The 26,100-nt window shown below is 41.5% G+C and overlaps 1 protein-coding gene across 3 annotated transcripts in view; it reads right to left on the reverse strand.

Annotated features, from left to right (window-relative positions):
* Positions 1 to 320: 320 nt before the first annotated feature.
* The window catches only part of ERGIC1 (endoplasmic reticulum-golgi intermediate compartment 1), a 104,986-nt gene continuing 79,206 nt past the window's right edge, over positions 321 to 26,100 (reverse strand). Inside the window, exons 6-10 of one of the 3 annotated variants that reach the window (XM_075900263.2) lie at positions 25,447 to 25,551; positions 20,651 to 20,711; positions 20,092 to 20,192; positions 14,436 to 14,572; positions 321 to 2,301 (exon numbers count right to left, since the gene is read on the reverse strand). In XM_075900263.2, the coding sequence (XP_075756378.1) occupies positions 2,208 to 2,301; positions 14,436 to 14,572; positions 20,092 to 20,192; positions 20,651 to 20,711; positions 25,447 to 25,551 (498 nt within the window). In that variant the 3' untranslated portion in view covers positions 321 to 2,207. The remainder of the gene's footprint in view (positions 2,302 to 14,435; positions 14,573 to 20,091; positions 20,193 to 20,650; positions 20,712 to 25,446; positions 25,552 to 26,100) is intronic. The other 2 variants (XM_075900262.2, XM_075900264.2) reach the window with 2 other exon arrangements.

Consider the following 26,100-nt stretch of genomic DNA (forward strand, 5'->3'; position numbering starts at 1 on the left):
CAGCTAAGCTGAAGTCTACTTGAAAAGAGATATAATCCAACTGTCTGCCCTATGGCCAATGACTTCCATTTTTAACATGGGACAAAGATGCAAAATGTTAAATTCATATCCTTTTAATCCAACAGGCTCTGAGCAGTAATTCACCCAATGCAAGAGGAAAAATGAGGGCATGTCTGCTCTAAGCTTGTGTTGGGAACAGTGAAGTAGTGGAAATTCCTTAGAGGCAAGAGAATTGACCATACTGGGGGGGAAAAAAAATCGCACATTCCCTCTGCAAAGCAACCACCACCATATGGGCAAAAATACACAGACACACATGCTGAAATGAAGACAACTGTACTATTTTCAACTTGATTTCTATAAATGGAAAAAATGTATAAAATCCATACATACATTAACAATTACAGGAAGTTACAAGATTCAATTCACACCTAAATAATAGCAATCAGTCCATTTAAAAAAATGGGAAATTCCACCACTGTAATTTTGCAGAAGTTAATATAGGGCAAGTACCAAAAGATTTTTTTTTCAATGTAATTAAAAAATATTGGCTGTCTTCCGTACTTCTAAAATAACGGGACAATTTCAGATAGACACACACTGGGCCGTTAATTTTAATAATGTTTTTGGCTCTTGCATCTATTCAGAATATTCAAGATGCATACACTTTCATCTCCAAGAGTGGGCAAAGGACAATAGATACTACTCTAAAAAAAATAATAATAATCCCCTTCCAAAATCTCTAAGTTGACATATTTGAGTTTTATTGTTTATGATTTTCAGCAACACTCGAATTTGTGTCCCCTCAGGTCATGCAATTTACAAATTTACAATTTACAAATTGCAAGGACTAAAGGGATGTTTAGGGGCCTATGGAGAACATGTTGGTGGACCAATCCCGTTCCCAGGTGTCTGGCTGATGTCCACATTGCATACAAACTATCCAGCAGAAAATTTCCCTTCATACTCCCATTTGTTGGCAGTCTCAGACAGGTCAAAGATTGAAAGAGCATGGAAACTGAACTACTCTTTCATGCTTAGGGTTTAGAAATACTGGCAAGAACTGGTGAGGAAAGGTTGCCCCACTACTGCCTATACAGTATCTGAAACTAGATGGAGGACTTCAGTAACTGCCCATCTAAGCCTGGTAAAAGATGCCTGGTTTAGGGTTTTTTTTTCAGTGTTGGTAATGTAAGCACCTCAAAATTCCAAAGGACATGCTAGTGTTTTACAGGTGTACATCACATACACAGGCAGCACAAGGCATCAAGCTGTGTGCATCCATCTAAGATGGCAAAGCAGTTCTCAGAGCAAGTAGCACGAGTGACCCTTTCCAAATAAATCGTATCAAATTGCAGACTCACTAGGTGGTTTGTATTTAAAAAAAAAAAGCAGGAGAAAGGATATACAGTTATTATTGCAATGACAACTATTCCCCTTCAAAACAAAAGGCCACATAAAATAGTGTTACTCAGTTTGGCTTTTACTTCGTGCCATCTGTAAACAAAAGACTGGATAATCAGTTATTGGGTAGAAATGAAAATATTTTTACATCGAAAAAGAGAACAAGAGAGACTATCCCTTCTTCAATTACAGTTATCCACAGAAGATGGTTGGGGAAAGGTTTAATTATATTTGCTCATTCAATCTAGAGAGGGTCATACCTACAGAGGAGCTTTTCAATAAAAAAACACCACACATCCTGAAGTCATTTTTTGCCTCTCTCCCCCTGGGATTGCTGTGAGGACTAAACACTACTCTTTTTGGCACTGTGGGTAGAATTTCTTCCTAATACATAATTTTACCTCATTAAAAAAAAAAACACGATTGTCTACTCATGCAATTCCAATAGCATGAAGGAGAGCTGCAAGAGAATTCACTGAAATCTTTGCAACCTCTACCTAAGGAAACCTCCTGATACTAATGTGTTACTCTGTAGGATCCAGGGAAGTTGATTCATAAATGCAGTTTCTACATTAAAAATCATTTGGGGGACGGGTTGAAGAAAGGGGGATGATGACTCAGAGCACTGAAATTTAGATAGATTTTTGATTTGTTGAAAAGAGCTTCACTGAATAATTTGACTAAAGAATAATGCACTGCTTCAATCAAATAGAAGAAACAGGTAAATGGGGGGGGGGGGGTTCTCATTCTTCTTTACTCCTCTTCATGGAGCCTTGGATGTTTTCATCGCTATTGCATTTTTCCTAATTGGATCTTCTTCCAGGCTTCAGAAGCTGTGAAAATGCATGAGTCAAGGATCCCAGCCACAGTAAATGTTCCTCCAATAATGGCGCAAATCTGAAATTTACAAACAAAAAAAATAGTTTAGGGATTTGTTGATAATGAGATAGACCTTCACACAGCTTGATACCCAGAGAAAAAGTAAGTTCTTATAGTTATTGTTCTTGATGCAGTCACTGGGTTACTTGAGGGAGATCGATGCTGGGGAGATGGTTGCATGTGAAGGTCAAGGGACTACAAATCCTGGGGGAAAGGAACTTAACAATACTATGAGCCCATTCTCTCTGCCAGCTCTACTCAAGCATGAAGCCACCAAGTTAAGCACAATGCCACTTATGTGGTGTGTGTTTATAAGAATCCCTTTCTCCCCAATATCACAAATACAACTGGATTTTCCTCTGTTGTGTACCTTGACCCCACTTTGTCTGAACCCCCTACTTTTGTTATCTACTTGAGTAAGTACCCTGCCCCTTCATACTTCAGGCCCATGCATGTACCAGATTGAAACAATTTTAAATGGTCTATTTTAATCCAGTAGCAACCCCAGAAATACTCCAACGATTCATCACAGTGCTGACATTAGGGCACATCAGTCATTACTTTTGAAGTATGCATCTACTATGCAGGAGAGCTCCAAAACAGGACCTCACTCTTCCCCAGCCCTACTCACTAAGGCTACGTCTACACTGGCCCCTTTTCCAAAAGGGGCATGCTAATTTTCAACTTCAGAATAGGGAAATCCGCGGGGGATTTAAATATCCCCCGCGGGATTTAAATAAAGATGTCCGCCGCTTTTTTCCGGCTTGGGGAAAAGCCGGAAAAAGCGTCTAGACTGGCCCGATCCTCCGGAATAAAGCCCTATTCCGGAGGATCTCTTATTCCTACTTCTCAAGCAGGAAAAAAGCGGCGGACATCTTTATTTAAATCCCGCGGGGGATATTTAAATCCCCCGCGGATTTCCCTATTCTGAAGTTGAAAATTAGCATGCCCCTTTTGGAAAAGGGGCCAGTGTAGACGTAACCTAAAAGTTTGACAGCAAAGATCTCTAACATTCCTTCCCCTTCAAGCTCTGTAACCATTGTGCTAAGCACACTCTAACCTCACAGAGCTCACAGCCTTTTCTGGCATGAGGCTGAGCAGGACTTTCTTTGCAACTCCTCCTCACACTTGCTGAGGGCCACTGTAGTGCCCAGCACCAGAACTGATGGAGACTACCTTTTCTATGCTCGCGGTGCTCCCTCTGCTGGTGTTCAGGAAGCTCCTATACTGGAACAGGATACTAAACTCCGAGAGGCTCTGGGAGACAGACCCATAGTCTCCTATAGACAACCACCTAACCTCAAGATGATTCTTACCAACAACCACAGGACATACCACACTAATACCAACCCTGGTACCTTCCCTTCCAACAAACCCCGTTGCCAGCTTTGTCCACATATTCACTCTGCTGATACCATTATTAGACCTAACCAAGTGAGTTATAAGATCAAGAACACATATTCCTGCGCATCCAGAAATATAATTTATGCTATCATGTGCCAAAAGTGTCCGTCTGCTATGTACATTGGACAGATGTCTCAGACACTTCGCCAAAGGATCAATGCCCACAAAACAGATATTAGACAGGATCACAAAGAAAAAACAGTTTCTTGCCATTTCAACCAGAAAGGACATTATCTCAACGACTTGATTACCTGCATCCTGCTTCAAAGACCTTTTCAGACCACACTTGAAAGAGAATCCTCTGAACTGTCATTCATGCTTAAATTCGACACTTTACACTTAGGTTTAAACAAAGACATTAATTATCTTACCCATTACAAAGATAGCTTCCCCAGTTATCACCTCTAATATCATTAGCTCACAGACATTTACCTCCCCACCCCACATCCCCCTTCTGTTCTGAAATTTGATTTGTCCTTTTCACGTGTGTTCATTTTTTTTAATTGTATCCTTTGGTATATATGGTTGCGACAATTTTCTTCCTCTATTTGATCTGAGGAAGTGGGTCTGGCCCACGAAAGTTCATCACCTAATAAACCATCTTGTTAGTCTTGAAAGTGCTACATAGTCCTGTTTTTTGTTCCAGTTACACCAGACTAACATGGCTACAGTTCTATCACTATCCTTACTCAGGAGGGCAGAGGAGGGCAGGAGCAGAGGTGGAATGTGACAGAAGGTAACAATATGGGGAAGTCTGGGGCCATACCAGAGGGAAGAATCAGAAGAATCTGTAATTACTAGACAACTTTCTTCTCTACAACCTGGGATTCCAGAGTCCTAATAACAGCAAACACCGGTAAACCCCCTAATACAGTATGTGTGTTACCCACTTTAGTAGCTGGTCCACACAGCAACAGCAGGCCATAATCCTGTCACTTAATTAGCTTGTAGAGGTCTGTACCAATGGTTCCCAATTGTCCTGATGACTCATAATGGTATGAGGATCAATATGGTTCTACATGTTTTTTCCCATGTTTTTAAACTTTAAAAATTACATTAAAAAAAACTATTTTAAAAGAATACTTAAGTTTCATAGTCACATGCTCAAAAGTTAGGAAACAACAGCATTAAGGTTGTGCACACAATCTTAAGTTCAACCCCATCATCCGCATATAGATGAAAATTGATAAACTCTTTAATTACATAATCATACACTATTTTTCACATTGTGCATAGGATGGATGGTGCTCCAGGAATCAATCAGATCTGTCTAGTGAATGAGCGGTTGTCCTTGAGTGCTTCATTTATTACAAAATTTGCTGGTTTTGGTGATTGAAAAGGGGATTATGAGAAAAACAAAGTGGCAAATTTTATGGTTAATAAAATCAAATGCTACCTTGGAGAAATAGATTCTTACCCTTGTGTCTATCACAGAGTTCATATGTGATATTGGGCAAGTCACAACCAAACTTTTCACAGGGGGGCCCACTAGCTTTGTGTCCCTTCTTTTCTGAGTGCCCACCATTTGGGGCCTGATGAGTAGAAGTGCTGAGTGGTCACAGCTGTGGCTAAAATCAATAGGAGCTGTTTTGTGAACATCTAAAACATTAAATACTCTGAAAGTTCAGACCTTACATGTCTTTAGGGGGAGGGATAACTCAGTGGTTTGAGCATTGGCTTGCTTAAACCCAGGGTTGTGAGTTCAATCCTTGAGGGGGCCATTTAGGGATCTAGGGCAAAATCTGTCAGGGATGGTACTTTGTCCTGCTATGAGGGCAGGGGACTGGACTTGACCTCTCAAGCTCTCCTCCAGTTCTATGAGATAGGTATATCTCCATATATTATTATACACAAAATTAGCAGACAAAAATGTTGGCCTTCATAGCTCTTTTGTACCAATATCTCTCCTTTATATTTCTTCAGTTCCCCACCTGTAAAATGGGGTTGATTTACCACAAAGGGGCAGTGAGGAGAACATTAAATTAGTATTGAATGCTTCACAAATATTATAGTGATGAGCACCACCAAGATGGACTGATTTTAATCAAGGAGATTTAAATCATGGTTTAAGGCACCTCCAAAAAGGGTTCTAAAAGAACTCAAATGGGAAATTGCTGAGCTATTATCTGTGGTTTGTAACCTATCCTTTAAATCGGCTAATGACTGGAAGGTAGCCAACGTGACACCAATATTTAAAAAGGGCTGAAGAGGCGATCCTGGCAATTACAGACCGGTAAGTCTAACTTCAGTACCGGGCAAATTAGTCGAAACAATAATAAAGAATAAAATTGTGAAGCATGTAGAAGAACATAATTTGTTGGACAAAAGTCAACATGGTTTCTGTAAAGGGAAATCCTGTCTTACTAATCTGTTAGAGTTCTTTGAAAGGGTTAACAAACATGTGAGCAAGGGGGATCCAGTAGATATAGTATACTTGGATTTTCAGAAAGCCTTTGACAAGGTCCCTCACCAAAGGCTCTTGTTTAAATTACATGGACATGGGATAAGAGGGAAGGTCCTTTCTTGGATTGAGAACTGGTTAAAAGACAGGAAACAAAGGGTAGGAATAAATGGTACATTTTCAGATTGGAGAGGGGTAACTAGTGGTGTACCCCAAGGGTCAGTCCTGGGACCAATCCTTTTCAACTTATTCATAAATGATCTGGAGAAAGGGGTAAGCAGTGAGGTAGTAAAGTTTGCAGATGATACAAAACTGTTTAGGATAGTCAAGACAGAAGCAGACTGTGAGGGACTCCAAGAAGATCTCACCAAACTGAGTGATTGGGCAACAAAATGGCAAATGAAATTTAATGTGGATAAGTGTAAAGTAATGCACATCGGGAAAAATAACCCCAACTATACGTACAGTATGATGGGGACTAATTTGGCTACGACAAATCAGGAAAGAGATCTTGGAGTTATCGTGGACAGTTCTCTGAAAACTTCCACACAGTGTGCAGCGGTGGTCAAAAAGGCAAATAGGATGCTAGGAATTATTAGGAAAGGGATAGAAAATAAGACCCAGAATATCTTACTGCCCCTGTATAAAACTATGGTATGCCCACATCTTGAATACTGTGTACAGATGTGGTCTCCTCACCTCAAAAAAGATATTTTGGCCTTGGAAAGGGTTCAGAAAAGGGCAACTAAAATGATTAGGGGTTTGGAACGGGTCCCATATGAGGAGCGGTTAAAGCGACTGGGACTCTTCAGTTTAGAAAAGAGGAGACTGAGGGGGGATATGATAGAGGTATATAAAATCATGAGTGGTGTGGAGAGGGCCGATAAAGAAAAGTTATTTATTAGTTCCCTAAATAGAAGAACTAGAGGACACCAAATGAAATTAATGGGGAGCAGGTTTAAAACTAATAAAAGAAAGTTCTTCTTCACACAGCGTGTAGTCAACCTGTGGAACTCCTTGCCAGAGGAGGCTGTGAAGGCTAGGACTATAATAGAGTTTAAAGAGAAGCTAGATAATTTCATGGAGGTTAGGTCCATAAAAGGCTATTAGCCAGGGGATAAAATGGTGTCCTTGGCCTCTGTCTGTCAGAGGCTGGAGAGGGATGGCAGGAGACAAATCACTTGATCATTGTCTTCGGTCCACCCTCTCTGGGGCACTTGGTGCTGACCACTGTCTGTAGACAGGATACTGGGCTAGATGGACCTTTGGTCTGACCCAGTACGGCCGTTCTTATGTTCTTATAAACTTGCTACTTTGATTCTATGAATGAAACGGAAAACAAAATTTTGGATGAATTTTTTGCACAAGCTATATTCTCACCAGGATCGCCTCTTTCACCGGTTGAAAATGAAGATTGGATTACTTTCATGCAAAAATTAAGAGCATCTTACAAAATGCCATCCAGGTACACGCTTTCTAACAAACTTTTGGAAGCTGAATATAAACGTGTTGATACTCTTATAAAAACAAAAATTGCTGAAGCCTCTTCTCTTGCACTTCAGTGTGATGCCTGGGGCAACTGAAGAAATGAATCTGTTATAAATTTTCTTATATCAACACTGCAACCAGTGTTTTACAAGACAGTGGCAACCGATGTTGAACGCCATACTGCTGAGTATATGGTATTCTGTATGGAAGAAATAATGACAGAAATAGGCACTGAAAAATTTGGTGACATTGTCACTGATAATGCTGCAGCAATGGTGAAATCCTTATCAATGTTTAACGAAAAATACAATCACATTGCTACATTGTACACTTGTGCTGCTCAAACACTAAATTTGTTAACTGGTAACATCAGTAACTTAAAATCTGTTCAAGAAACTGAAGCAACCTGTAAAACTATTGTGACAGAAATTAACAAACTGCAAGTTTTACGAGCTCATTTTTACTGCATTTCAAAAAGAGAAAAATCAAACTTGTGCACTTAAATTGCCAGTTAAAACTAGGTGGGGCTCCATTTTATATAGTTGAAAAGCTTATTGAAATAAAAAATGTCTTAAAATGCCTTGCTGTCCATGAAGATTTGCAGACTAAACTGAGCAAACGTACCAGGAATTCAATCCTGGATGAAGATGTATTTCGGGTATGGGTCCAAAAACTGCATGCGCTGATAAGTCCTGTTAAATGGATTACGCTGCTTGAATCTGACCAGCCAAAAATGAGCAAAGTTCTTGAATGTTTTAGGGAATTAAGTGATCATTTTGATAGGCTACTTCCTGAAAGTCCACTTAAACAAGAAAAACAGGATGTGATGAAAAGTTTTGAAAAAAGAAAAGATATGGCTCTAAAAGACATTCACTATGATGCAAATATTCTAGATCCAAAATTCAATGGTGAGTGCGCCTTACTAGAAATTAACAAATACAAAGAACTGAATTCATCAATAAATTAGTCACAAGAACGTATGGCACTAATTACTCAGCAAAAGTCATTGCAGAGCTTGCAGATCATCGTGCCAAATAAGTTTTTTTTGGAAATCATATGTAACAAAATCAGCTGGCTCAGTAGATGCAGTAACATGGCCGTAAGGTATTTGCTACGAATCAAAATTAGGGAAAGCAGCGATCAACATATTGAATATGCCACCAACATCGGCAGCAACTGAAAAGTTTCAGTACTTAACAGTATCATTCATAATGCAAAAAGAAACAAGTTAACACAAGAAAGGGCAGGCAAACGGACATTCATAGCCCATAACATAAAGCTTCTTAAAAACCCAAAAGATGCGCCAATGAAATCCCCAAGAGAAAAAAGGAAACAGAACCAGAGAAATGAGGAAGAAGAAACTGATGATGCTGAAGAGAAAGAAGAAGAAGTCGAAGTCGAAGAAGAGGATATGTCTGAGGAAGAAGAGGAGATAGAAATATATGGGTCAGATTCGGAAAGTGCAGATTCTGATTAGACTAGTAATTTAAACCTCTGTCTTTTTTTCTTTACTTTCCCGAATTTTCATTTTAACAATTGGAAACTTTCATGATTCTTGAAGTTTTATTAAAGAAAGACATTATTATAAATAGTAAAATTCTTTAAAAACTATTTGACAAGTATTTAAGAGAAAATTCTCAAAAATTCTCGCATTTCAGAATATTCTCAAGAACATTCTCGAGAATATTCTCTGAAAGTTTATTCCCGACCATTTAATATCACTACTTGTTTCAAACTGCAGATGCCTGGCTCAGGGCCACAACTACATAAAGCACAGAACAAAAACAATCCTATCTATCTTGTGCCTGTGTTTGCACATGTTAAGTCTGCTGAGAAACAGAAATTGAAGACCCAGATTTTTCAATAATCAAGAACTTGTTGTTAAACTGGACAGATTAAAAGCATTCATTCATTTTTATGAGACTATAAGTGTAGATGCAGCATGTTTGTGATAAGATTTAATTGTAAGCTATTTTTAAATGAGAAATTATATTGATTTTTAAAATAAAAAAATCAAATTTAAAATAAAATCTGATTTTTATTTTTTTAAATAATTGATTTTTTAAAAAATCTACTCTTAGCACCAAAGAAAAGCCCTTAAGAAAATTAATAATTCTGTATTCTATAATGCACATACACAAGAGGTCCAAATTAAAGTTGCTAAAGTTTCTAACTTTTGTGTGCTTGCCATTGGAACCTTAATATTCTTTTAATGTAGTCTTTTTGTATGTCATTCAGAGTGCTAGGTTTAAATTGTATGCCAGAAATAAGGCATGGATCGGACACTGAATGATGGGGGAAAAAAAAGAAATACTGAATAGATCCCCCCCATGAGACCCCACTGTCACTCTGGACAAAGAATGAGTCAGTGAAAATAGTATGTGATCATGTAACGAAAGGCTGTATAATGCAGATGTACAAGGGGTCCAAATTAAAGTTGCTAACTTTTGTGTACTTGCCTTTGCAACCTTAATATTCTTTTACTGTAGTCCTTTTGTATGTAATTCAGAGTGCAGCCTGGGATGGCTCATTGAATGATAGTTACTTTTGGGACTGGTGAAAGGGGAACAAATGATACTTGTTGGGTTTTCCTCAGGAGGAGGAGAATGTGAACATGTGTTAGATCCTAGACATAGATAGGAAAATGGAATATGATTATTTAAAACTTCAGGGCAAAGGGTCAGCAGTAATAGGGAAGTTAGGTGTACAACTTCCTTTGGGAGCCAAACATAATTTAGATTTATTGCACCATATCCTATTTGCCAGTGAACAAATCCCACGCATACACCACACAGATGAGCAGCAGCTAAGTTAGGTAGGGAATGTTACAGTAATGGACTAACCAGTTCTAATGATAGAACAATGAGAGGGGCAGCGGGGAAGAAATCACTCATTTATAAACATAACCAATTATATTTGTGACCCATGAGCTCAGTGAGATGCCTCAGTGATGGTGGGACTGAGTGATGTGTTTCTTGCAGCGTAGCTGGCAATTGGGCAGATGAAAGCTTTATAAACCAGAGCACCTGTCTGATGCTTACTTGATATTTTTGTGAAGCGAGTAGGCTCTCCCTACTCTGTCCCCTTCCCCTGCCACCCCTCTGAATGTGACGCATGGTGACTTTTCAAGGGAAGTGACAGCTGAAAAGGTGGGCTATTTCAGTCTCTGGGGGATCAGCTGACAGGAGTTTTTTACACCACAAAACACGCTTTTAGAGTTTGCATCAGACGGTAGGAAAATCTGACTTTAGTGCAGCAACACAAGGTGGAAAAAACGAACAGAAAAATACATATTTATCTGCACAGCTCTGTACCGCTGAGTGCTTATGACTCATGCACACCTGGCATTCGGTTGGACTCTGCCTCCCAACGCACACAGCTTTCAAGTTTGCTGTGAACAACAAAAGAGGTGAAACACAAGTTCTTTCTCTGGGTCAATACACAGGTGATTCTATATAATTTATTTGTCAGACAGTCCATCTGTGAGTTTCTAATGTGCTAAGATTCCCACAGAATGGGATTTATGGGAAGCAGGCACCACAGTTATTTATTTGTGTAGTCCCATGGGTGAAAAGGAGCTTTATAGATAAAATGTCCAATAGCTGCCTTAAGGAAGTATTTTCACCTCTCTCACCAAGGGGTAGTACAAATAAAACGAGGGGAGTAAGGAGACAACAGTGAGAGATCATGTGACAACAGAGGCAGCACAGTAGAGTTTTAACACGTATGATTAAGGGATGAAGATTACAGTACACTTGGTGGTGGACGATGGACTGAAAAAAGCAAGTGTATTAGGAAGAGAGCAAAGCTGCATGGTTATAATGAGGGGAAGATGAAAGGGCAATGGCAATATGGCTCTCTCTTCCCAAAGTGAAATACCATACAGAGGATCTTCAGGGTTACTTCGTGATCAGATTTTAAGAGCAGAAGGGGCAATTATAATCATGTATTCTGACCTACTTCATGAAACAGGCCATACATTTGCACTCAGTAATCCCAGCCCTGAGCTCAATAACTTGTTGTTGAGCTAGTGCGTATGTATTTAAAATCAAATCTGGGTGTTTTTTTAAGAGTTCACATGACAGGGAGTCCACCAAACTCCTCAATAAGCTGTCCTGATGTTTCATTGCTGTCAGTGCTAAAAATTTGCACCTTATTTCCAGTTTGAACTTTTCCAGCTTCAACTTCCAGCCATTGGATCTTGTTGTGCTTTTGCATGTTAGAATGGAGAACTCAGACATCCTCTGTTTATCCACAGAACAAATATGGTGCAGACAACAGCAGACAATAGCAAATATGGTGCAGACAACAGCAGACAAATATGGTGCAGACAAAAGTCCACTGGATCTATATTACATAGCCCCAACACTTCTTTCTGACTGGACCCCCCTACTACTTCCTAACACGCAACTGGCAGACACCATTCTCCTTAACACCCACTATTCAACATCTTCATCGTTCACCCAACAGACACCCATATTTAGGGTTCCCACAGACTCAGAAATTAAAATTTCAGCTGCCTTTCTAATAATAAACAGGTTTATATTTATGACCCTGTTAAAGCCTCTCTCAGCCCAACAGGGTGTTTTCCCAGCTACACCTCCAAGAACGTATTTCAGAACTGCAGTGTTTGTGTGACGATTGTGTGGGCACAGTCTAGGAAATAGGCTGCTCAATAAGGAACAGCAGGTGCTCCCTCCACAGCCCCCTTATGTGGTTTTTAACCAAGCATCTGCTGCATAGCAAGAGCCGACAAGTCTCTGAAGCCTGCCCACTCAATAACTCCAGCTGCTACAAGCAAATAATCCGCTGGATCAGAATGCTGTGGCCTCGGCACAGTAGTGACGATGAGCCAGTCTCTGGGGCAATCATGATGCAGAAGAGCAGGCTGGTAATACTATTAGGAAGAGTTAAAATAATGGGAATGACGACAGATTTGCATGTCATTGAGATAGGACAAGAAAGCTGAGGACCAAGGCATCTCAATCTCCAGCAGTCCTGATCCTTTTACAAAGCTTCCCCACACCTGCATCAGGAAAACCTAAGGAGCCAGCACAAACATACGCAAGGGCTCAAACCAAAACATAGAGTACTCCGCCTAGATAAACATAAAGAGGACATGGCCATCAGCTACATCCTGGCCAGAGGATGGGTATGGCATGGCAGGTAAATACAAGAAATCTGACACACAATTTACATCAGTCACCCTCAAGTGACAGGACTAAAGCTGCCATGGATGTAGTGTTACCCACAGGTCTCATATAACACATTTTAAACATAGAATAGCCCCAATGGAGCCACCTAAACCCACAACAAAACGTGCAATCAAACCCTAGGTATTAAGCAAAGAGTAAAAATAAATCTATTGCTGGGCAAGTCAACAGTTATCTGATTATCACAACAGCACAGAAAGAACAGTTGAGATGGGCAGAGCTGTGATCTATAACCTGGGAGCTAATATGGTGGTAATCAGGGGAGGCAAGAGAAACATTGGAATATTCTCCCCACAAACTACTTATACAATTTTGAAACAGGGTTTTTTGTTTGTTTTAACACCAATACGACAACCATGAGTTGGCCTGTTAGCAACAAGAAAATAGACATGATAGTAAACAGCAGTGCAGGATACTGAAGTATGGACTGGTCCCAGGTTCCAAACTATGCTGAACTACCTCTCCGAAAAAGAAAAGACCATGGGATCATAGCTGGGGAAGGAGAAGAATAGCAAGAAGCATTAGCAGCCAGGTCAGTAAGCCCTAAAGATTTAGCCTACTGATCACACTGAGACCAGGCAGACATGTTAATTGAAGAAGGGCCCAAATCTCAATCCTTCTGCCTTAGTTTTTCGATCTATTTCTAAACTGAATGAATGAAATGTAATGTTTATTGAGAACTCCACAAACCTAATCTCCCAGGGACAGAGTACAGCACAACTGATAAAGCACCATTCAGGTTTACAATTCAAATGTTCAAATCCCAGTTCCACAGAGTTTATCAAACACATGGAGCTTCCATGTCCCTTCATGAAATGCTACACATTTTGTTGAGTAGCCCAGGTGTACAACATGATGGGCCCTGTTGTCTGTACATGCCAGGTCCCATTATTAGAGAGGTCTACTGCAATCTGCTCTTATTGTACATTGGTTAGGTTTTTGCCCGCACGTTTCATATTGCTAGTGTGCCTCCCTTCTCTCCCAACCCAATGGGCAAAGCGCATGGGTACCCACTTATAGGGATTTAAATTTAGTTTAATCAACTAATTGACTAGTTGATGGATTTTCCATCAACTAGTTAATGGATTTTCCATCAGGAGCTAACCCCACCCTGGCACTGCCTTTTAAATATATTAAGAGCTTGTAGGCTCTTAATACATTTAAAAGGCTAAAGCGCAGCAGGAGGGACCCCGCTGCCCTCCTGCCCCCTGTGGAGACAGTGCTGGGGGGTACCAGCTTGTAAGATGGCTCCCCTCCCCCTTGCTGCCTCTGATAGAGGCAGCGGCTAGTTGAGGGACTAGTCAACTAGTTGCTTACACCTCTACCCCCTTATACAGCATATTTGCCTTTCTTTTATACCCAAGAGGTTAAATCAAACCATCAAAGCTTGAGCCTTTCTTACCAGATGCTCCCCTTTTCCTCCAATCTTGATACTGGCTAAGGCAGAGAAGGAGCTCAGCTTTGCTCTCAGTTCATGTCCTAGCACTCTGTTGCAGGAACTCAGTTCATCTGAAGAAGTGGGTTGGTGCCCACAATACCATCTACATGTTTTGTTAATCTCTAAGGTGCTGCAGGACCATTTGTTGTTTTTCTAAGTTCCCTGAATGGGCAAGGAGAGCAGGGGAAAAGCAGGAAGAGTCACAGACCTAAAGTAACTCACCGATGTGATAAACCTGTACAAAGGTTGCCGCCTCTCTGTATATTTCACTGTGATGGGGCTCAGATCATAGCGAAACCAGATAGCAGGGATAATGCGGCCAGTGTGACTATAGGCAACATATTCCTGGAAAAAAGAATGGGGAGAGACAAAGGCAGAAAGCATGAACAATTTTATTTCAAAGAAGCTGATCTCAGAACTGATTTCTTTCACACTGGGGTGCTCCTCATTCTACTGTTACTTATTGGGGAAAATTCAACATAGTATCAGGAGACCATAATTACCCATAATGATTGTACTAAAAAAGTAACATGCTCATTTCTGAATGACTATACTCAACAATACTCACAGCCTGGTGATACGGTATGGAACACCAAATGCCACTTGGTGTGATCCTAATCATGCCCGCTGCAGTCAATGAAAAGGGCAGTTTTGGATCAGCTCCACATGGATACATGGATTTTCCAAGTTGTTGTACATACAGTAGGGAGGTAAAATTCCGTTTAATTTGTTAACCAGTGAAACGTTGCGTTTCACCAGCTAACTGATTCAATAGGTGTGGGCAGGAGGGCCACTCCAGCCTGGCTGCTTCCTGCTTGCTCCCAGCATGTGTGGGGCCGGCAGAGATGGCGATTGAGTGGGAGGCTAGAGCAGCCCTGCACGTGCGGCAGGCCATTGGCGGGGGCCTGCTCCCTGGGTATTGGTTAAGCATTACCTGGTAAGCATCACCTCATTAAGAGTGATGCTTCCTGGTCAGCCAGTTAACTGTTAACATCCCTAACATAGTTCTAGCACTATCATAACTAAACTGCAGCTAACCCACTGGTTAGTTAAGCAATACAAAGGGAATCTGATTTACACCAGCTTGTCTGCCTGCCCCATGCATTCACAACAACAAAGCATTTCCTGTGTCTGAGGCCCCATTCACCAAACAGTTAACACTTTTTGCCTGTCCAATGCAAATGGGACAAAGCTGTGTTTAAACCAAATTAAAAAACTTGCTCTAGGCAAGTTAGGGACCAATGTATCAGAGAATTTGCAAACACCATTTAAAATCTGTTTGGTAGAGACACTCTAAGATCCACTCTGGACAGCATCCTTTAATTCGCTTCCTCTAGAGGAGGTACATGTGAAGTATCAGCCAAAGAACAGCTCTCCAACAAGATACAGATCATCCACAATTACGGAGAAAGCAGCACCGTGAAAGGGAGTTCTAAAACTGTCAGACACATAGATGAACATAATTTGTTGGAGGAAGTCAACATGGATTCTGTAAAAGGAAATCATGCCTTACTAATCTACTGGTTTTTTTTTTGAAGGGGTCAACAAAAGTGGACAAGGGAAATCCAGTGGATATAGTGTACAGGCAGTCCCCGGGTTACGTACAAGATAGGGACTGTAGGTTTGTTCTTAAGTTGAATTTGTATGTAAGTCGGAACTGGTACATATTGTAGGGGAAACTCTAGCCAAACATTTCTCCAGAGCTCAGTTTTATTCTCCCACACCTCACTTCCCTCAGTCCTTTATTCTCAAGCTGAGGTGTCTGCTGAGAAAAGCCGCTGCACGTCTCCCTGGTCTGCTGGGAGGGGTGCTAGCTTTGTGTCTCCCTGGTCTGCTGGGGGGAAGCAGCTAGTGGGGGGTTGCCTCACCCTGTTTGTAAGTAGGGATCTGATGTAAGTCGGATCCATGTAACCCGGGGACTGACTGTACTTAGATTTCCAGAAAGCCTTTAACAAGGCCCCCTCACTAAAGGTTCTTATAGAATCATAGAATACTAGGACTGGAAGGGACCTCGAGAGGTCATCGAGTCCAGTCCCCTTCCCTCATGGCAGGACCAAATACTGTCTAGACCATCCCTGATAGACATTTATCTAACCTACTCTTAAATATCTCCAGAGATGGGGATTCCACAACCTCCCTGGGCAATTTATTCCAGTGTTTGACTACCCTGACAGTTAGGAACTTTTTCCTAATGTCCAACCTAAACCTCCCTTGCTGCAGTTTAAGCCCACTGCTTCTTGTTCTATCCTCAGAGGCCAAGATGAACAAGTTTTCTCCCTCCTCTTTACGACACCCTTTTAGATACCTGAAAACTGCTATCATGTCCCCCTCAATCTTCTCTTTTCTAAGCTAAACAAACCCAATTCTTTCAGCCTTCCTTCATAGGTCATGTTCTCTAGACCTTTAATCATTCTTGTTGCTCTTCTCTGGATCCTCTCCAATTTCTCCATGTCTTTCTTGAAATGCGGTGCCCAGAACTGGACACAATACTCCATCTGAGGCCTAACCAGCGCAGAGTAGAGCGGAAGAATGACTTCTCGTGTCTCGCTCACAACACACCTGTTAATGCATCCCAGAATCATGTTTGCTTTTTTTGCAACATCATCACACTGCTGACTCATATTCAGCTTGTGGTCCACTATAACCCCTAGATCCCTTTCTGCCATACTCCTTCCTAGACAGTCACTTCCCATTCTGTGTGTGTGAAACTGATTGTTCCTTCCTAAGTGAAGCACTTGGCATTTGTCTTTATTAAACTTCAGCCTTCTCTCAAGTGAAGTATGTTGTCATGGGATAAGAGGCAAGGTCCTCTCATGGACTGATAACTGGTTAAAAGACAGGAAACAAAGGGTAAGAATAAATAATAAGTTTTCAGAATAGAGAGAGGTGTTCCCCCAAAGGTCTGTCCTGGGACCAATCCTACTGAACCTATTTATAAATGATCTGGAAAAGGGATAAACAGTGAGGTGGCAAAATCTGCAGATGTTACTAAACTGCTCAAGATAGTTAAGAACAAAGTAGACTGTGAAGAGCACCAAAACAATCTCACCAAACTAAGTGAGTGGGCAACAAAATTGCAAATTAAATTTATTGTAAAGTAATGCACATTGGAAAAAATAATCCCAACTATACATACAATATGATGGGGACTAATTTAGCTACAACTACTCAAGAGGAAGATCTTGGAGTCATTGTGGATAGTTCTCTGAAAATATCCACTCAGTTTGCAGCAGCAGTCAAAACAGAACATTAGGAATCATTAAAGAAGGAATAGAGAATAAGACAGAGAATAACTTATTGTCTCCATATAAAACCATGGTACACCCACATCCTGAATATTGCGTGTAGATGTGGTCACTTTATCTCAAAAAAGATATATTGGTATTGGGAAAGATTCAGAGAAGGGCAACAAAAATTATTAAAGGTTTGGAATGAGTCCCCTAGAGAGAGAGAGAGAGAGAGAGAGAGAGAGATTAAAAAGAATGGGATTTTTCATCTTAGAACATGAGGAGACTAAGGGGGGGGGAGGGAGGTATGATAGAGATCTATAAAATCATAACTGATGTGAAAAAGTGAATAAAGAAAAGTTATTTACTTGTTCCCATAACATAAGAACTAGAAGTCACCCAATGAAATTAATAGATAGCAGGTTTAAAAACAAACAAAAGGATTTTATTTTAAATGCAGCACACAGTCAACTTATGGAGCTCCTTGCCAGAGGAGGTTCTGAAGACTAGGAATTTATCAGGGTTTAAAAAAGAGCTAAATACATTAATGGAGGTTAGGTCCATCAATGGCTACTAGCCAGGATGGGTAGGAATGGTGTCCCTAGCCTCTATTTGTCTGGAAATGGATAACAGGAGAGGGATCACATGATGATTAGCTATTGTGTTCACTCCCTCTGGGACATCTGGCATTGGCCACTGTCAGCAGACAGGATACTGGGCTAGATGGACCTTTGGGCTGACCCAGTATGGTCTTTCTTATGTTCTTAAAACCTGATTTGCAAATACATCTTAGTCCTACCAGGTCTCAAAGGCGACATTTAGTTGTTTTGCTGTATAATACTTAAACTGTGCTCTCAACATTCGTTGACAGATAAACAAATCACGGAGAATTACCTTTGGGATACAGCAATCTTTTGAGAAAAACCTGAGCATGCCCTGAACATTCCAGCTCTGATCTCAGCAAATACCCCTTCCCTATACCTGTGATATGCGCGCCAGTTTTGGCTGATTGACCCAACTCTTCAGGAGGTAGGGACAAGAACCCTAGAGAGATGGATGAAAGATTAACAAAGGGGTGTCCACGAGTACAACACGAAAAGGAGGATTTCTTCTTAGCAAAGCAAGAGGCAACCAACTGAAGCAGCACTATTGAACCCACAGGGATTTTTTTTCTCCCTTTTGAAACCTCTTAGAGGACTGAGCTTCAATAGTCAGAACAGAAGAGGATCTACCAGCATGTTTTAAGTGCTCCTAGCGAAACCAGTTGGTTGATGACAGAACCGTGCAGGTGTCTCTGGGTGGAGAGTAAACAGAAGATCTAGGAGATAATGTGGGAGAGGAGAAACACAGTCCACACTCATCTCCGTCATAGAGAATCGCCTCATGCTAGGGCATCTAGGCCAGATTATTCCAAAGACTTCCTTTCGATTCCTGCTTCCCTCTTAACAGTATGGGAGTCGAGAGCAGAAGCAGTAATCAGAGGCCTTTTTTAAATGCACAGAAAATGCAAATGAAGCTCCACTGGCCTGCACTCTGGTTTTGACAGTTTTGACAGAACTGACATCATTTTTTCTTTCCTTACTGCTGCCCTCACCAACAGCCCTGATGATTCAATCTTGGCAGAGGGCCCCAATTGCAATCCTGCTCACAGAAGTATCAAGAGCATTTTCCTAATTAATTTCAAAACTTGTGTTGCAAGATAGTCTTATCAGAACAGTGACTGTGACATTAAACAGAAAGAATACATTATTTCTAAGGAAAGAACACCATCCAATCCCTCAGGACACCCTGTACAGAACAACCAGAAAGCACAGGAGACTATTGCTCTTGGCACAGCTTCTGAGAACACAATAAACGAGGGGATATTTTAGCAGAATAGCAACCGTGGGCTCTCAAGTAGGAAGGACACAATAAAATCTGCATGTGTCAGATCTGAAGGGAAGCAAGAGCCACTTGATGCACCACTGGCCCAATGCAATCAAGAATGTCCCACACAAACACACATACAGACACTAGGAGTAACAACCTTGCCCACCTTCAAGTGATTTGCAAAGGGCCATACCCCATGAACCACACATTTAGTTCACTATTTGTGTTAAAATCTTTTTTTTTTTCAGAGTCCAAAGGCTCTTTAAAGGGAAAATAATTAGTCCCCAACCAATTCAGTCATTGGAATGGCACTGCCAGGATCCCACATGGTAAAAACAGGAGTACCAGGCAGTAAGTCTCCATGAAACCCCTTTAAGAAAGAACGGGGTGGGATCTAGAATTACTTCAGGGTGTGATGGTTTTCAATGCAACATATAGGGACTTGGGTCATATAAGAGAGTCAGCTGCAAGGCAACAATTCTCCAGACAAAGGATAATTAACACCAGTCACTAAGAAAAAGTCTCATGCTACTATAAAGTAGCTGCTGCTAAAGTACAGAAGAGGTGATTGCAAGAGTCCTCACTCTAAAGCAATTCAGCGCCTCTCTCTTCCAGCAGGGGCTACTGCATACCTACCAAACACACATGAGCTATAACAGAACACAATAGCAATTCTATGGATGAGTTTTGTAAGTCAAGAGCTAGCCTTGAACTCATTGGGTTTTTCTTCCCCGGGGAAGGCTTTGTAATCGTCACATCTAGCCTTACCTTGTTTGCTACAGTATACTGGTATGAATACCGCTGTTTGCCATTCATATCTTCATACACAGTGGGGACTATCTTCAAGATATAATCGTGAGATGCAAGGGCTATGGATTAGAAAGGGAAAGACTATATTAGCCAGTGAAAAACTGTGTGCCCCTGAAGAAGTGAGAGAGCTCTTGACAGCTATTAATAAAGGATGGGGTGATTCTGGTGGTAGCAATCACAAATGAGTAAGGACAAGAAGAGCAACAGACAGATGCAAATACCATAAGCTGCCTGTTCAGATTTGCTACAACCCAGCAAGTCCCTCTTGTAGCCAGTGATCATAATCAAGAGGCAGAGAATACAAAGTCTAGGATGCAAAAAAGGAGGTAGCTAAGGACCCTGTGGGCTAAGCCTTCCCTAGAGCCAGGAATGGAAATGCAAATCCCATTCACTGATGCCTGTGTCCTTTTGCTTATCTGACCCCCTTATCAGTGTTGTATTAATATCCTGATTTTTATTTTGCCTTTGCCCATGATCAGCAGGCTGGCTAAGCCCTGAAAGCACAGACAATACATACGGTTTGAGCTGAGCTTGTCCGCTCCTCCCAGGGCATTGAAAGCTCCATGAATATTCTGGACCTGGAGAGTAAGAATACACATACAGGGGTTATATTCTATCCTGGGAGTGACACTTTTGTGTTTTTGGCTTTTACTTTTGTACCTCTGAAGGCTCCAGTCTGGCTCAGTCTAACCAAATGTAAAGTCTCAACTCAGAGGAAAAAGGTCCAAATTATTCTCAGTGACTATTACAAAGGTTGGCTCCAACTGGTGTAGTAAGATCAACCTTCAAAAGAGTTAATATTAATGTCCATTCTAAACTGCTTCAGTCCAGGGAGCACTCTTAGATTGGAGGTGACTGGTTGGAAAACACAAGTCAGTCTGACGTTTTGAGAAACAAAAAAACAGGACTATGTAGCACTTTAAAGACTAACAAGATGGTTTATTAGGTGATGAGCTTTCGTGGGCCAGACCCACTTCCTCAGTTTTGAGGTGAGTCTCCATGGCAAAGTATGATATCACCACACACCAGCCTGTGTTGGTAGGTGGTGTTCTCACCCCATAATTAGAATCAATCTCCCAGCTGGAGAATAAAGCTTGCACTAGCAAACTCTCATCATTTTATCACATGCAAATCAAATGTAGAGACCATAACCCGCTAGGAGTCACACTTCAAAGCTTCAGAGTAGAACATGGAGCTGCTTGCTCTCTACAGCTTTCACTCAGACACATCCCCAGAACACACAATACACAATATATCTTGGAGGGGGGGAAGGAGATGTGCCAGCAAGGTCATCCATTTAGCATTCCTTAGTAGCTGATTCCAGAACTGCAAACATGAGGCATTTCCAACTCTCTCACCAAAGATCAATTGGATTTTCCCATTACTTCCTGCTCCTCTCAGGTAGAGGCTAATGGAATTAGTTGAAAACAATAAGGACCAAAATCCAGTATAGAATGACTGCCTTGGGAAATTTTTGGGATGGTGAAAGCTTTACAGAGATCTTGCAGCTGTAGTCAGAGGGTTGCAGTGGTAACATATGCAGATATCCACTAGCTGGAAATTACTGAATATTTAAACCTCGTGAACAGATAAACAGTTTTGTTTGGAGGGAGAGTTGTGTCCTTCTAGCTGTCACTGCATTAACAAGTCACTGAACTAGTTTGAATTGGCTACCTAACAGCCATAAGCACTTGACTGCATAGGGCACATCCGCCTGATCCTACAGCATGTTTCCCTGATCACTATTCTACAGTAAGATAGCTTGGGAAAGAAACAAACTATTAAGTCAACCCATGGAACTCCTTGCCAGGGGGTGTTGTGAAGGCCAGGATTTTAATGGGGTTCAAAAAAGAATTAGATAAATTCATGGAGGTTAGGTCCATCAATGGCTATTAGCCAGGATGGGCAGGAATGATGTCCCTAGTCCCTATTTGTCAGAAGCTGGGAAAGGATCACAGGGGTGGCTCATTTGTTGATTACTTGTTCTGTTCATTCCCTCTAGGGCACCTGGCACTGGCCACAGTCGGAAGACATGATACTGGGCTAGATGGACCTTTGGTCTGACCCAGTATGGCTGTTCTTATACAAGATACCCTATCAATATCCTAGAAAAGAAAATTCTAGCACGGCAAATTCTTTGTTTCTCATCAAATTGAACTGGATGGACACATGTAAGATGACCAATATAATCAGGAGCACAAATAGGTTGTCTAGAATGCCTTCCAGAGTGCTGGTATCTCACAAAGCTTACACAGCGCTGAGCTGGATAGCAGCAGTACAGTAATTGGGCAGGCAGACCGCATTCTGTTTTATAGCTTACACAAACCTTGAACATTAGATCATCTACAGAAGGTAGAATATTTGATTTGGCTACAGCCTTATTAACTCTAACCCTTCTTGATACAGGTGACAGCAGTCAAAATTCCACTAGGAAAGCCCTTTGAGACAGGCAGAAGGGATATTACTTTAAGGTCTCATCTGAAAGATGGCACCTGTTATGATAGAGCAAGCTCTTCCAATCACTCCTTCAGTATCAATGTTCAGTACAAGTCCTGGCAGGGAACATGAAGTCTCAATCATCAGCTCAGAGGGCAGAGTAGGTTAATAGGTGAATCCTAATGGAATCAGGTACTTTAAAGACAACACTGAATGCTTCCCTTCTCCAAAAGGGGCCACACACAAGTGACTACACAAAGGAATTAATAGTGAAGCAGAAGTATCCTCATATTGGGGGTACTTTGGAGGCAGCCTCCAAGCAGGAGTCTCCCTAATCATGGTGATCTCTACATAATCTAAAGAGGATTTATACGAGCTGCTGGCTGAACTACAAGTGATCCACCAGTGCAATCAAGCTCCACCACTGCAACATGGCAGCACAATGTATATTTCAATCAGACTTGCTTTTCAGAAGGCACAGCTACAATATTAGTAAAAATTGAGTGGTGGGTCCTTATCTGAACTGTGGTGATCATCTCTTTTAATGACAATTCAGCTGAAACAGTGCTAAAACTGATGGGACAAGGCCATGTACAACAGCACATAGTCAAGGCACAAACAACAGACTTGGGGAGACATTCCCCAAGTTTTCCAATGTCAGACACCCATAAGCTCTAGGTATAATGTTTTTTGAGCTAGGGTTCCATAAGGCATAATTACAATGCCAACAACTGCCATTTAAATTATTTCATTCTTCTGTGTAAACAAAGAGTGAGGATCCCAGACCTGCACAGTTTACGGAGAAAAAGGTCACATTTTTGTGCCACAAGTAGAGGGTGCCTGAAAGATATCCCCTCCCTGAACCACATCCCAAACTGAGCAGGAGCTAAGTCCACGGAGCTTCACAATCATAGTTCGAACATCATCAACATTTACAGTGAGCAGTGTTTCATTTTGGTGACTCACATGGGCAGAGCTTATTTTGTGGGCACAGCTTGGGTGAGTATTACCACCATTTCCCACCCATCCTCCAATCTGGTCACCTATATCCAGATCACATTAAAATACCTCCCCCCCTCCCCACAAAATCTCCCTGGATACATCTTGTACTGCAGCTGGAAGCATGCTTCCCACAGTGCAGACACACTAGCTCTTCTTCAGCTACCATGCTGAAGAAACAAGGTGGCTGTGTGGGTGGCTCAAGCTAGCCACCACTCAGGTACATACCCAGGAGATCAGATGGTGCATGGTTGGCTGGCTTGAGCTGCTTGTTCATGCTGCCATGGCTACACTGCTGTTCCTAGCACAGTAGCTCAAGCAGAATTAGCACATCTAGGTGCCTGCTCTAGGAAGCACACTCCTGCTGCAGCGTAGCCCTACCCTCAGTGGCTCTCACTACTGCTTGCTCAGTCTAGCTAGCTACAGAGTAGTAAACATCTCCCAGGTCTCAGGCCTTTTCGCTCATAGGTTTTGCTTACTGAGCCAGAGGCACATGTATGAAGAGGCAGAGGTGTCTGAACAGCATGTTACTTAGAGGCTTGAGAACTCTGAATCAGCTTGTATGGACACAAATCGACAGCCAACTACATCTGAGATTTGCAGACTATACAATGTACTAAATGCGTCTATGCTGGGGGACGCAATGTCTGCAACCTGTTCTACTCCATGCTTATAGCCCCCCATCTGCCCAGCCCTCCCACCACATTCATGCCAACACTCCAAAGACAGCAGGATGCAGCAGTGGGAACCATACCATTCAGGACACACTTCCCATGCAGTCAGCAGCAGTCCCTATTAGTACTTACCTGTTAAGAGTGGACAACCATGTCTATAACAGTTAAGATTTTTTTTTTGTACTGTCAAAAGTGCTTTACAGACACTAAACCAATTAGTCAATACACTAATATTTCAATGCTTCAACACAAGACATGTCTCCTAAAGGAAGCAGGAGCAGAATGAAATAGAGGAATACCAAGCAACACTTTAGACTCATTAGCATTACAAAGATTTTGGCATAAGCAGGCATGCGTGGAAGAGGAAGAAGCGTAACAAAATGTGTGTGTGTGAAGAAACCAGGATTAGAGAGGCTATGTTTAAGCCATGTCAGTGGGTATGCCATGGAAAAGGTATAGCATGCACCCCTATGAAGTCAGCTTTCTGGAAGCAGGTTGCAGAGATGCAGGGATATGTGCTGTCTCCATTGAGAAGTCAGGAATTACATAACATACAGCACACCAGGTGAAACCCAAGCCATCGGGCAAATGTATATATTCACCTTCTCTTCCAGCTGCAGGCTGGTAGCTTTCAGCAAAAGCTCAATTTGCCCTGTGAGAAAGGGGAAGTTGCTAGAGGTCTCCCTTTTAAACCTTTGATCTCCCTTAGAAGCATAATGGAAGGAAAGAGGCTATAATAGAATTTGTTGCAGTACTATATGTGCTCAACCATCAATCACTTCTGTGATATTGTAGGCCCTTGATGTACATGCCTAACTTCCACAAAGCCACTACAAAATGCATGTACAAAATGCATATTCAAAGCAACTTGCCAAGTGCTGTAGCAGGGAACCTGGAGGCAAGATTCCTAGGTTCTAATCCTAGTGATGCCAGTGACATCACAACCTTTCTGTGCTTCCATTTCCAGTCACCATCTATATAGCAAGGATAGGGTTACCTATCCGCCTAGTCATAGCACTGTGAGATCTCTAGATGAAACACAGCCACAGACACTTAAAGTTCTATACTGTCAATGGGAACACAGCTGCTCCCTGCCCTCCCACACCACACACAGCTCTTCTGTAAAACACTCTACAATTTAGTACAAATAAGACTGGTTCCTCTGCCGCTGTAGACAGCAAGATGGTCTGGAGGGAAGACTCACCTGTAACTTGTCCCCAAATGAAAGTTTGTGAATGATGTGCGTCATGTCAGGATTCTGAGGCTGCGCAGTGGCACTGTGTGTTGACACATGAAAGTTACCTGGAACCTACAGTCACACAATCATTCAAGAACAAAACCAAAAGAAACACATGACTCTCTATTTTATTTCCTTGGGCATTATTAAGTATCACAACATAAAATAGGACTATAAGGATAAAACCATAGACCCATGTAGTCTAGCAGTGGCCAATACTTGATGTTTCCAAGAAAGTTTGAAAGCCCATAATGCACCTGGCCAGTGAGGCAATGCTGCAAAGAGAGGGGAGATTGGCATAAATCCCAAAATACAAGAGCCCAGTGCCCTGATATAACATTGCACAAGCATGTTAGACGTTTTCAACAAAACAGACCAACATTTCCAGATTTCAAGACTTAGGACACACCTTTCCATCCCTCATCAAAATGAAGATTCAGGACTGCCAAAGGTGAAAAATAATTGTCTTAATTTTTTCCCCCCAAACTCATACTTATGTGTGTGCCCATTATTGTTCAGCTGCCTGGAAAAGTCCTGTTTTCTTCTGGTGTTACTCATGTGCAATGTTCTGTTCAAAAAGGTTTAGAATAGAAGGAAGCAGATGTAGATATTTAAAAGAGT

Source organism: Pelodiscus sinensis, chromosome 16 (assembly GCF_052426305.1).
Source record: "Pelodiscus sinensis isolate ZL-2025 chromosome 16, ASM5242630v1, whole genome shotgun sequence".
In the NCBI taxonomy this organism is placed as follows: Eukaryota; Metazoa; Chordata; order Testudines; family Trionychidae; genus Pelodiscus; species Pelodiscus sinensis.